At 38.0% G+C, this 11,818-nt stretch overlaps 2 protein-coding genes across 2 annotated transcripts; one reads left to right on the top strand and one right to left on the bottom strand.

The window, feature by feature from the left end:
• Positions 1 to 502: 502 nt before the first annotated feature.
• On the bottom strand, positions 503 to 7,520 carry arl5a (ADP-ribosylation factor-like 5A). Its single transcript, XM_060876489.1, has 6 exons — positions 7,078 to 7,520; positions 3,219 to 3,279; positions 2,593 to 2,740; positions 2,434 to 2,517; positions 1,626 to 1,777; positions 503 to 1,028 (listed from the first exon to the last, which is right to left on the bottom strand). Exons 1-6 carry the CDS (start codon positions 7,121 to 7,123, stop codon positions 980 to 982), a joined length of 540 nt encoding a protein of 179 aa, XP_060732472.1. The 5' UTR covers positions 7,124 to 7,520; the 3' UTR covers positions 503 to 979.
• Positions 7,521 to 8,899: 1,379 nt separating this feature from the next.
• Positions 8,900 to 10,832, top strand: tsn (translin). Its single transcript, XM_060876488.1, has 6 exons — positions 8,900 to 9,429; positions 9,632 to 9,725; positions 9,810 to 9,906; positions 10,015 to 10,130; positions 10,229 to 10,308; positions 10,402 to 10,832. Exons 1-6 carry the CDS (start codon positions 9,364 to 9,366, stop codon positions 10,630 to 10,632), a joined length of 684 nt encoding a protein of 227 aa, XP_060732471.1. The 5' UTR covers positions 8,900 to 9,363; the 3' UTR covers positions 10,633 to 10,832.
• Positions 10,833 to 11,818: the final 986 nt, after the last annotated feature.

The raw sequence follows: 11,818 nt of genomic DNA on the forward strand, positions 1-11,818 counted from the left end.
AGCTGATAGAGCCATATCCCAGAAGACCTGTATCTGTAATTACTTATGCAACCAACACATTTTTTCTTTCTACCACAGTGTCACTATATTTTGCACCTAAAACTTTAGACTGATTATATAAATAAAATGGTAAAAAATACATTTTAATTTCAAGTTGTAATCTGACAATATCTAGAAAGGATAAAAAAGGGAGTTAATATTTCTCTAAGGCATTGCAAGAAAAAGTGACCAGTAAAAAAGGAAAAGGCTATTACTCAATAAGAAAGCCCATATTATTGTAGAAATTAGACTAGATTAGAAAAATCTAGATTAGAAATTATAACTGAACTGATTAGTATAAATTGAACACTTGACATTGACATTACTTTTAAAATGAACTGCACATAAAAAAATAATTTCAACTACCTTTCCACTTCTCTGTCTTTCCTGACAGGAGAAAATTACAAAAATCAATGTGTCACAGCACCACCAAAAGGCAAGTGATTAAAAAAAAGCTGCAGCCTTCATGGGTAAAAACTCTTTATTAACATTTTTGTTTGTACATTAAGTGAAGACTTCCCTTGCATGGTGTTTTTACTCTTACTTACTTGATGCCCTGGACTCAGACACAGGCTCATGGTCAAGGTAAATACTAGACTGAACACACAGTGCAATACTGTCAGACAGTCAGACAATACTTCGAAGTCACTCCATGCAGAGCCTCAGTCAGTTACACATGCGCTCAGCCCACATGCTCCTCTGCTTCTTTCCTGTTAGACTCTTTAGGGAGCAACTGAGCAGAAAAACACTATGTGGTTTTGCCCATCCCGAACCTTTTGAATAGTTAGTTGAAGAATTCTGTTCACAGTTCTCCATGAGCTGTAATAAATTAATCAAAACACAAGTCTGGGTAACATCTCCAGGCCACCTTCACAGTGAGCGACAGTTGGCCTCCACGTGAGGAGGAGAAAGAGTGTGAACCGTTTGTTACAGTCAGAAGTCATCTCACTCGCAGTCGTGACATCATCCACTCCAGCCCCTGACACAGTCTGCACACACAAGAGATTGCATTTCAAACCTTAAATTTGCAAATTAACTGTTTAAACACACTCAAAAAGCATTGAAGTCAGGTGATTTAACACTGAATCATTGTAAGCTATTGGACGTCCTCTAGTCCTAGATTGAAAACAATAAGAAGGAATAAAAGTTACATCTCCATTCTTACTGTATTCTGTGTATATAAACTCTATAAAAAAAAAACTATAAACTCTGCCATATGCCGTATGGTAAAAATGAAAAAGAAGATTTAAAGGAAATTATTAAGTAATTTATACCTAAATGGAGAATGCAAAACATACAACATACAAAGGTTTCTCCAAATTCTGTATAGATATTAAAGAAGAATACATTACAGGAAAATGTGATACATGGTTTGCATGTGTTAAATGTAAAAATCATGAAATGACATCATGCTGGTCATCTTACTGTATTTAATCTTCATCTTAACATTCAGATGAATATCAAAGCTGCCATTTTGGCTAATTTATGGAGCTGAAATGAGCAGTGGGTGCTCCTTGGGTATTTAATTCACTGGCAGACAGCTACAAAAAAACTGCCCATTAGTGTGAAAACAAATATATTCTTACCCCTCCCCTGTGAGAGCGCAGCAGGCCTGAATGTGCCACTGGTGGTCCTTAACAGAAGTAAGCTGTAGGCTCTGTGAGATTTCAGCCACTGTCATACAACCTTTCACATCCTGCTTGTTGGCGAACACCAACAAACCAGCCTTTTTAAGGTCCTGGGGTAAAAAATAAAAGCATAACACTGAAGTATCTATTTTTTTGTTATCGTTTAAAAAATGATCACTTCTTTCATCACACAGATTAAAGCATCTGTACACGAGTCTGAATGAAAGCAAATATTTGGTGGTCTGAGAATCCTAATTATATTCTAGACTTTCCTAAAGTGAAATATAATCTCTTTTTTGGATGAATCTCAAATAGAAGGAAAGTTGTAACATCTTAACATTAAGTTATGTGAAAAGAAAATGAAGGAAAAGGGAAAGACGCTCTGCTTTCCTCTACAACCGAGTCTACTTATGGAAATACAATATTACACCATTACAAGTTTAGAATGGGCAACGGGATATCAGTCTCTGTATTATTACCCGAGGTAAAATCACACACAGTGTTGTCTCTTCACTGCTGATTAATTCAGTCAGTTCTATTGGCTACATTTCAATGACTTCTGTTCAGTTAACACATTTAAAAAATGTTATCTGCTGTCATCTGTAAAGTGAGTAAGCGCCCTGTCGATAAGGCTGTGACATCTGTACATGTAGTTCAGAATAAGGAAATGAGACAACAGCATATCCAGATAAATCTGAATAGAAACATCAGCATACATGAAGGTGGTGTTGGCCTGGAGGAAGCACAAGAGGAATGTTGGACTCACCTCATGAGCTAGCATTCGGTAGAGCTCTTCTCTGGTCACAGAGATCCTCTCTCTGTCTGTGCTGTCCACCACAACTATCACAAACTGTAGAGCAATGAGAATAGCAAGTTATTGTTGACACAATTAATTACTTAATAAGAAGAAACCTGATCAACTCACCTCTGTATTAGTGTAGTATGTATTCCATGAAGAGCGCAGAGATTCCTGGCCTCCTATATCCCACATGAGGAAATGCGTGTTGTTCACCACAATCTCCTCAACATTGCTGCCTATTGTGGGTGAGGTGTGAACTACTTCATTCATAGAACTGAAGGCCAAACAAACACACCAAACGGAAACAGTTCATAATTAAAGCACCATTTATTTAGATAAACTGAATATTGTAGGAAATCATATAATAACACTTTAATAAAGTTTTCTGTATAATAAAAACAAAGCACAGCCATATATAAAGCTCAGTATCTTCATTATAGATACTGGCATAGAGTTGTTCCTGTGTACTGTGGTGTGATGTGACAAAGGCCAGAAAGAGTATCAAATAACTTCACTGGTGTTACACGAGGAACATTAAATTACATTCACAAAATAGTTATAGAGATACTCTAGAGAAAGGGAAAAAAACATGAACAATACATTTAACAATAAATACATTTATTTATTTTAAATCTTAAGATACTATAAATAAATAAGTAAAAATATATAGTTGTGCTTTTTATTGACTATTAGAATAATAGTATTTTCAACAATAGACCGGATACAGGTTTCAGGACAAACTCAGGACTTACAACTGATAAAGGATTGTTGTCTTTCCTGCATTATCCAGTCCAACAATGATGACTTTATGCTCTGCGTGACAAAAGAAAATATTGAAAAGAACACAATCGGTTATTTTTCACCTTAAATACAAAAAAAGACTAAAGATTATTATAATTATAAGATTATTATCAAAATCAGTCCACTCCTTAAGTATAGATTCCACAGTGGACAAATCACAAGTTTACTAACTAGGCGACCAAACAAGTAAAGACTGCTTTATACTTTCTGTTTAAGTTTGAGTTTATGCAGGATGAGGCCTCTGCACATGTCCTGCTGTCTTTTGACATTGACCAAATAGCCTGTACATAAAAACTGCATGTCCTGAGTGCCTGGGCTACTAGTTTTACATGTTACAAACAAACACACAACACAGAAACAGCTAAATCTGCAACAGAAAAAAAAATTGTTATGGACTTCATTTAGATCATGCCTGAGACAACAAACAAAGGTTGAATATAACTAAATGAACAAATGTTTATATTTATTTAGATACAAGGTTAAACGTAATCTGAATTGCAAGATCTGATTTTTTTTTTTTGCAAGATCTAGACTGTGTGGTTCAAGTGGGGTTCTTGACTAAGACTAAAACAGCTCTACGTTTTCTCAAATGTATATTAATACTTTTATTCGTACATACAGCTGTGAATATGGAACAAACCAAACCACATTTCTTGGTTAAACAGTCAAAACTGTCAACATGCTCCTCTAACAAACCTAAGCCATGTGCACACAACACTTCTGAATCAACTTTCAAGTACAGAAGCACAGTAAAGTACTAGAGACAAAGTCATATTTCTACAACTGCTTCACAAAACTGGCCTTTATAAATGTACTGGTTAATTACTTTTCTCTTAGGAAAGGTGCCATAAAATACATTGTGCATCTAAATGGAAAATAATAATCCAGTGGTGCACACATTAATATCAGTTTTGTTTTTAATGTACGCTTTGTTCCTAGCTGCAGATATATTAAATAAAGACATGTACTACAGAGTGAGAAACAGGGCAGGAAAAGCAGCGAGCAATATAATTTAATCATGCTTACAAATCTACTACTTTAATGACGTAAACCAGCAGAACTTCTATGCTCCAGTTAAATGGAAATGTTCTGTGACTAGCTTTTCAGGAATGTTTTAGTGTGGCTTCACCATAAGTCATTTTTAAATAATAAAAGTTCCAAAAGATGACTACTGTCAGCATTTAGTTCAGATACATGTATTTTAACCTCCAAAATACGTGAAGTGCTTGTGTAAGAAGGAAGATTGCAGCTATGGTTGTGTATCTCGGTGAGGCAACTTAATATAAAATACACTATATGGCCAAAACTATGTGGACACACGATTGTTACACTCGTATGTGGTTTGTTCCTAAACTGTTACCACAAAGTTAAAAGGAAGACAACTGTAATGAATGCCTTTGTAGGCTGTAGCATTACAATTTCACCATATAGGAAGTAAGCAGCCCAAACTTGTTTCCATTCCATCAGACTCTCAGATTGATGTGACTGGGACTGCAATTACTTTTCATTTTGTTCATTAATAACATTTTAACATATAACATGTTGTTCATTAATAACATTTTTCACCTCATTGTCTGTTCATGGAGAAACACAATTGTCCTGTGTGCTCATGTTTATGTTTAGAGCTATCTAGACATAGTGCTAAATCATGAGTTTCATATCTTCCTCATCAATTATTCAGCAAACCTGTTTCCATTACACTTTTTTCCACACATCATATCTTTTTCAACAAAGGGATTTTTCCAACTCAGTAATTTTTTCTGAATTTGGGCTTTTGCATTCAGTTCAAAAGCCCAAATTTTTAACTAATCAACAATGATAATCCTAACTCCTAATGCAATTTCTAATGCAATTTCACTCCTAATGCTTAGAAAGAGAGGTCTGATAGCATTAAAACTGAAGACATTATGTCTCCTATTTAAGAATTTTAATCAGATATTGGGTCTAAAGGTTAGATCACTCGGGAAGGATGCACTTTCTTTTTCATAGCAACTGAACATTGATCTCCAACATAGCATATCAGCTCCCTGTCTTGTTTTTGTCACGTCTGACGAGACATTCAATAAGGAGCCAGTGACAAAATACTGTAACCTCAAACAGTCAAATAAATAAATTCTTTATTAAACAAAATGCATCGGAGAATCAAAAGCAGAAGTGAAGACCTTTCTTTAAAAAGGTCACATACTAAAAATGGTCATGTGAGGCATCTCAGTGCAACTGTAAGTCGTGTCTGTGGATAATCAGAATCAGGCTAATTGGCCAAGTGTGTTGACGCAAACAAGGAATTTGGTTCCAGGTGTTGGTGACTCTCAAAAGTAAAGACATTATATAATTGGGTTGCAATTAAGGAAGCAATCAGCAGATTATGTTTCATACTTTCAAGCAACTTGCACAAAGAAAAACTCCTTTGGTTTTACCCCTATTGTCTGTTAAAAAAATTGATCTGTGAGTAAACAAAGAACCTGGACACAACCCTTTACAAAGGAAGGGACAGAGAAACTTTAGAGAAAGACAGCACTGTTAAAGTAACACTAAAACTATTTTATCCATGTAGTAGTTGGTCTTGCAGCATTACCATTAGAATTACTCAACTTTATTCACTCCTGTGACTACATTACAAGTAATAACTGTGCATGGCTATCCTGGAAATATCTTTGAAGCCTTTTTTTTTAATTGTGAAATCACAATTAATCCCTTAACAGAGTAAGCGCTCTGATGAAGCATAGAGTAAGATCATGCTCCAGGTTGATGATGGAGGTATCTGGTAGCCTAGTGGTTAAAGTATTGGGCTACCAGTCAGAAGGTTGTGAGATTGATTCCCAGGTCCACCAGGCTGCTGTTGCTGGTCCCCTGACTAAGGCCCTTATGTCGCTCTGGATAAGGGAGTCTGCTCAACACTGTAAATGTAAATGTAATGCTTCAGATACTTTATACTGAAGCAACAACGGTTTAAATGTTAGGATATTTGGGAGCTGTGTCACTGATACATTTTCTAGACAAGTTGACTTTCTAGTGAAACTTGAGCAATCGGTGCTGGCAGCTGAGCAATGCCACTGTTTAAGCCAATACTAGGTCAAATCATCTATAATGAATGAGAAGCCATGGATACTGCAGGCTATCACACTGTGGTCCTTCACAATCAGCTCTGCAGCTCAGGTCCTGTCAGTCATTACGTGGACATTGAGTTTTCTTTAATCTGTCACTACACCGCGTAGTTTACATGATGATTGTGCATCAATCCAGCTTCACACAGGCTTAAACAAAGGAACAATATTACATTCTGATGCTTATACGTCTTTGTTGGCTCATTAATGATACATATTACATAGATGTGATGTCACACCGGTGTTGCAGATATACAGGCCTGAGCTTAGCCAAGACTAATTGTCAGCATTTGGGCTAATGAATAAATACAAAAGCGATCAGCGCTTTAAATCTTAAAAAGTCGTTCACATTTACACACAAACGGTGAAATGAGATCCGACAGGCCGAGTGAATTCTGGCAATCCGTTAATAGCTACAAACTGCTAACAAAACAACACACAGCGTCAACAACACGTTAGCAAGCGTCAAACAAGTAGCTAACACACACACACAACCAGTTACAGACCAACCAAGTCGTTTTGCCATCACTGACAAACATATTTGTCACTGACAAACATTTGGAAAGCCTTTATAAAAATATTCCATGCTTTATCTTAACCGTGTTATCACCGTATCATAACATTATCTAGACTTCACGTAGCTAATGTCAACTAGCCTGCTAGCTAACTTTGCTAAATATCGATTTCTCTAACAGAAATTACTTACCTTGGTGGTTAAAAAGCCTCCATAGCTTTGTAAAAATGATTCCCATGTCTGTTGGATGGAATTTCTTCCCAAGAAGACGGTCTAAAAAAACACAGCTGCTTCGTTTAGCCACTTGTTCACGCTAGTCGAAAGCAAAACGAAGCTAGTTCTCGCTGACAAGCCGCGATTTAACTAAATGCAGGTGATATTTTCAAGGCGAAATTGAGATACGAAGTAAACACAGCGATTGATAAAGAAGCTGCTTTGGAAATGCTGCATAATTTGCTTAGTGTCATAGCGAAGTCCAGGAGGAGATCGTTAGCATTCAGTCCGCGCAGCTCGGTGTAAGTGAGACGCTGCGGTTGCAACAGCTGAATGAAGGAACACACGGACAAGGAGGAGATCAACCTGAGGGAACCCGGAGCTGCCCTTCACTATAGACACGAACCTGAGGGAACCCGGAGCTGCCCTTCACTATAGACACGAACCTGAGGGAACCCGGAGCTGCCCTTCACTATAGACACGAACCTGAGGGAACCCGGAGCTGCCCTTCACTATAGACACGAACCTGAGGGAACCCGGAGCTGCCCTTCACTATAGACACGAACCTGAGGGAACCCGGAGCTGCCCTTCACTATAGACACGAACCTGAGGGAACACGGAGCTGCCCTTCACTATAGACACGAACCTGAGGGAACCCGGAGCTGCCCTTCACTATAGACACGAACCTGAGGGAACACGGAGCTGCCCTTCACTATAGACACGAACCTGAGGGAACCCGGAGCTGCCCTTCACTATAGACACGAACCTGAGGGAACACGGAGCTGCCCTTCACTATAGACACGAACCTGAGGGAACCCGGAGCTGCCCTTCACTATAGACACGAACCTGAGGGAACACGGAGCTGCCCTTCACTATAGACACGAACCTGAGGGAACACGGAGCTGCCCTTCACTATAGACACGAACCTGAGGGAACACGGAGCGGGATTTCTCGTTTTGCTGCATAGTTGCTTCTATTAAACTATTGTTTTGTTTACGTGAATGAATATATTCCATACACAGTTTCACATTAACGATTTATTGGCTTAATAACGACTCAACATACACGTGAAAGCCAAACTACACAGAATATTAACGCAAATACGTCTAATAACACGATGGAGAAAAGATTCATTCAGCTTCAGTAATAGCTGGTCAGAGCAGCAGTGAGACCTGACAAGTTAAAAGAGAATTCACCCCAGATGGGACACCACAAACACACTCACTTATTCACACACAGACACACACACTCACTCACTTACTCACACACACACACTTACTCTCACTCACTCACACAAACACACACTCACTCACTCACACAAACACACACTCACTCATTCACACAAACACACACTCACTCATTCACACAAACACACACACTCACTCATTCACTCACTCATTCACACACTCGCTCACACTCTTACTTTCTCATACTCATTCATTCACACCACAGACACAATCCTGAGGTCAGGGTCTAAGCATCAGTAGTAGCTTTAGCAGTATTACTGTTAATGGCAGCTCCATTGGCTGTAACTAACCAATAGTAGCAGAAGTAGTATATTTGGCTTTCTTTTCAGATCCTACATTTTCACGTTGAATTTAATCAGCTCTGAATTTAGTCATTGCGGTTACTAAAATTAATTTGTAAATCCAAACACACATTTGTTGTTTTTTAATATCAGGCTGGACATCATAGTGGTGCAGCAGACAGTGTTGTCTTATAATGATCTACTATATATAGACACGTTGCTTTCATTAATATCGGTTAAAAAGCATATTAAAACAAATCTACTTACTGATAATACTAACCAATGTAAGACACCTGCATACAGTAAGGGGCTTTGTGGCTTTACTGTGCTCTGACTTATAATATGGGATGTTCTTCACATTCATTTGTTTACATAAATGGCCTCCTCGCTCTCTAATTCAATTACCATTTGTTATTAAAATACCCATTATTTGTTCTTCATTATACAAACCAATTACTAAAGTTTCAGAAGGATCTTTCTCAAATCCGCAGCATCGTCTCACGTGTTAGAGGAGAGACCGCATTCCCCTGACGTCATCAATATGCGTCCATTGAAGAAGAGCACGTTGATGACTCAGAAAGGTTCTGCGCTTGATCTACGGTAGAGAAAGAAAGGCCGGAGCGCGTTATTATAGCTTCTGTTTGGTTTAATTTCCTCTTCTTTCCCTTACGTTGTATTGAACGGGTGACACTGGAGCTTCTGTTGAAGTCTGCTTGAAGAACTTGTGCGAGGTAGCCATGTCAGTTACAGAGATGTTCAGCTACATCCAGGGGTTTCTCACTGCTGATCAGGACATTCGCGAGGTGAGATGGGATAGTAGTGTTTTTGTTCATTTAACGTTATTATGTATAGTGATCATAAACTGTAACTATACTATAAACTGTAAATTTGCATTACACACGTGTGTCCTGACCAGGTTTGACAATATCTGTAGTTTTTTTTTTTAGCTTTTCCTCCTAAGAGCATGACTACTGTTAGAAAAAGGTGCTTTCTTTTAACTTGTAGGACATAAGAAAAGTTGTCCAAATGCTGGAGCAGACTGCCAGAGAGATACTAACCATCCTTCAAAGTGTCCATCAACCAAGTGGTTTCAAAGACAGTAAGTGTACAATCACTTAAAATATGTTTGATGGTTCACTAAAGGTCTGTAGGAGTGTTTAATAGCCTATTCATTTCCCACCAGTTCCCAGCAAGTGTCTGAAGGCCAGGGAGCTGTTTTGCATGGTTCAAACCCATATTGGTGAGCTGAAAACAAAGTTCCCTGTGGAACAGTATTACAGGTCAGTGTTGAAATTCTGTGGGGGATGTGATTCAATACAAGCTTTAAATTAGTTATATTTATTTTCCCAAACCAGCTATCAGAACAATGTTTCATTAACTCTGCACAGGTTTCATGAGCACTGGAGGTTTGTTCTGCAGCGCCTTACGTTTCTTGCTGCTTTTGTGGTCTACTTGGAGAGCGAGTCCTTGGTGACGCGGGAGGAAGTAGCTAAAATACTTGGAAGTATGTGTGTTGAATTTTATTTTTTTTTTTAGGTTTTTGCATGGTTTTTGAAAGTATTATACAGCATTATATATAACAACAACTTTTTGTTTGTACAGTTGAAGTGGACAGAGAAAAGGGATTCCATCTGGACCTTGAAGATTATCTAGCAGGGATTCTTATTTTGGCCAGTGAGCTGGTAAGATATTAACTGTTAGAAGACAGCACACACACGAGCGTATTAACTGTTTTAGAAAGTGTCACAAACTAAAATCTATTGTTAACTCCACAGTCAAGGTTGGCAGTCAATAGTGTAACAGCAGGAGACTATGGGCGCCCTCTTCGTATCTCAAATTTCATCAACGAACTTGATTCAGGTTTTCGCCTGCTAAATCTAAAAAATGACCCACTACGCAAACGCTATGATGGTCTCAAGTATGACGTGAAGAAAATTGAGGAGGTAGTGTATGACCTATCAATCCGGGGCCTTGCTAAGGAGCAGGAAGCCGGGGGAGATAAGTAGAGGCAGTAGGGAAACAGAAGAGGCCGTGGGGCAAATACCCTGGCTGGTATTCTCCATGAGTGCAAGAGTGGAGACTTAACCTGCCCATGGGCAGGCACATGGAGGAAGAGAAGATCAGATGGAAGTTTCAAGCCCCAATAGCCTTTGACAGCGGTGTGGATTTTGTCTACCTTAGTGGTAAGCTGTTTAGGGCTGAAAAATACGGGAGAAACTGTGTTTCTTACTGTTGTTGAGAGAGGTTTACTCATGTACAGTTCATCTGTATGCTTGGCTGGATGTGCCATTTTCCTGTTCATTATGGTTCTGTGCTGGTCATCTCATTTGTAAAGCATTGTATAAACATTGGACATGATTGACACTGGGATGAGGCGATTTAAAATTTTTTGTTTTCTTCTCAGTTTCACTGAGGTCTGTAATATAATTATACTACAAATGAAAGTTGTTTGAATGTGGCCTGTAGTGTGTTTTTTTTTTTATTTTTTTTTTTTATTTTTTTTTTATTTTTTTTTTTTTTAACACACTGTTTTAATATGTATACATGTGTTTTGAAGATAAAGCTATATCTGTCTACAGAAATGAGTGGAGGATCTGTCTGTACTATGCTAAACTGCTGCATTTGATAGCTTTTTATTCTTCCTGAAGGGGTCAGTACCTGCAGACATAGTCATAGAAACAAGTGCACTTTTCTTAGTGTTGTCTCAAAGTATTCAAAAAGAGTTTTTATTCAGAATGTTTCTTCTAAAATAAATGTTGCACCCTTGTTGTCTGGTGATTGAACAGAGGATTCTTACAAATACAAATAATATTCTTTAATGAAGGTTACTTGTTATTTTTGCAATCTTATCTGAGTGCTTCTGCTCTCATGACCTCCATTAGTTTCATTTTGTAAAACATAAAATATGTCAGGCTATTGCATGTTCTGTGGTCTGAAGAGAGTTTTATAAAAAATTCACTTTTATAGTCACCACACGTGACTTTGGGTGGTGACTCATTTATTGTTTGCTTATAGTTCACTAGTATGTAATGTTGAGTTATACATAGGAGCATGTGATTAGCCTGCTTTATAAACTTATGTCTAAATACTGTTACTGACACAACACAAAGTACCTGTGTGTCAGCAGTAAACATATGCACTGTTTTCCTCATGGAATGATGTCTGATATATTACTACTGAAATGAAGTATGA

This window comes from Tachysurus vachellii, chromosome 8, assembly GCF_030014155.1.
Source record: "Tachysurus vachellii isolate PV-2020 chromosome 8, HZAU_Pvac_v1, whole genome shotgun sequence".
NCBI lineage: Eukaryota > Metazoa > Chordata > Actinopteri > Siluriformes > Bagridae > Tachysurus > Tachysurus vachellii.

What these genes read in the sequence shown, in the direction of transcription:
- arl5a (XM_060876489.1), bottom strand. Translation starts at nt 7,123, where the DNA reads ATGGGAATCATTTTTACAAAGCTATGGAGGCTTTTTAACCACCAAG. An exon ending in CATACTACACTAATACAGAG is followed by an intron (nt 2,518 to 2,592) that starts GTGAGTTGATCA and finishes ATTGCTCTACAG; the next exon opens with TTTGTGATAGTTGTGGTGGA. An exon ending in ACCGAATGCTAGCTCATGAG is followed by an intron (nt 1,778 to 2,433) that starts GTGAGTCCAACA and finishes TTTTTACCCCAG; the next exon opens with GACCTTAAAAAGGCTGGTTT.
- tsn (XM_060876488.1), top strand. Translation starts at nt 9,364, where the DNA reads ATGTCAGTTACAGAGATGTTCAGCTACATCCAGGGGTTTCTCACTGCT. An exon ending in ACCAAGTGGTTTCAAAGACA is followed by an intron (nt 9,726 to 9,809) that starts GTAAGTGTACAA and finishes ATTTCCCACCAG; the next exon opens with TTCCCAGCAAGTGTCTGAAG. An exon ending in CCTGTGGAACAGTATTACAG is followed by an intron (nt 9,907 to 10,014) that starts GTCAGTGTTGAA and finishes AACTCTGCACAG; the next exon opens with GTTTCATGAGCACTGGAGGT.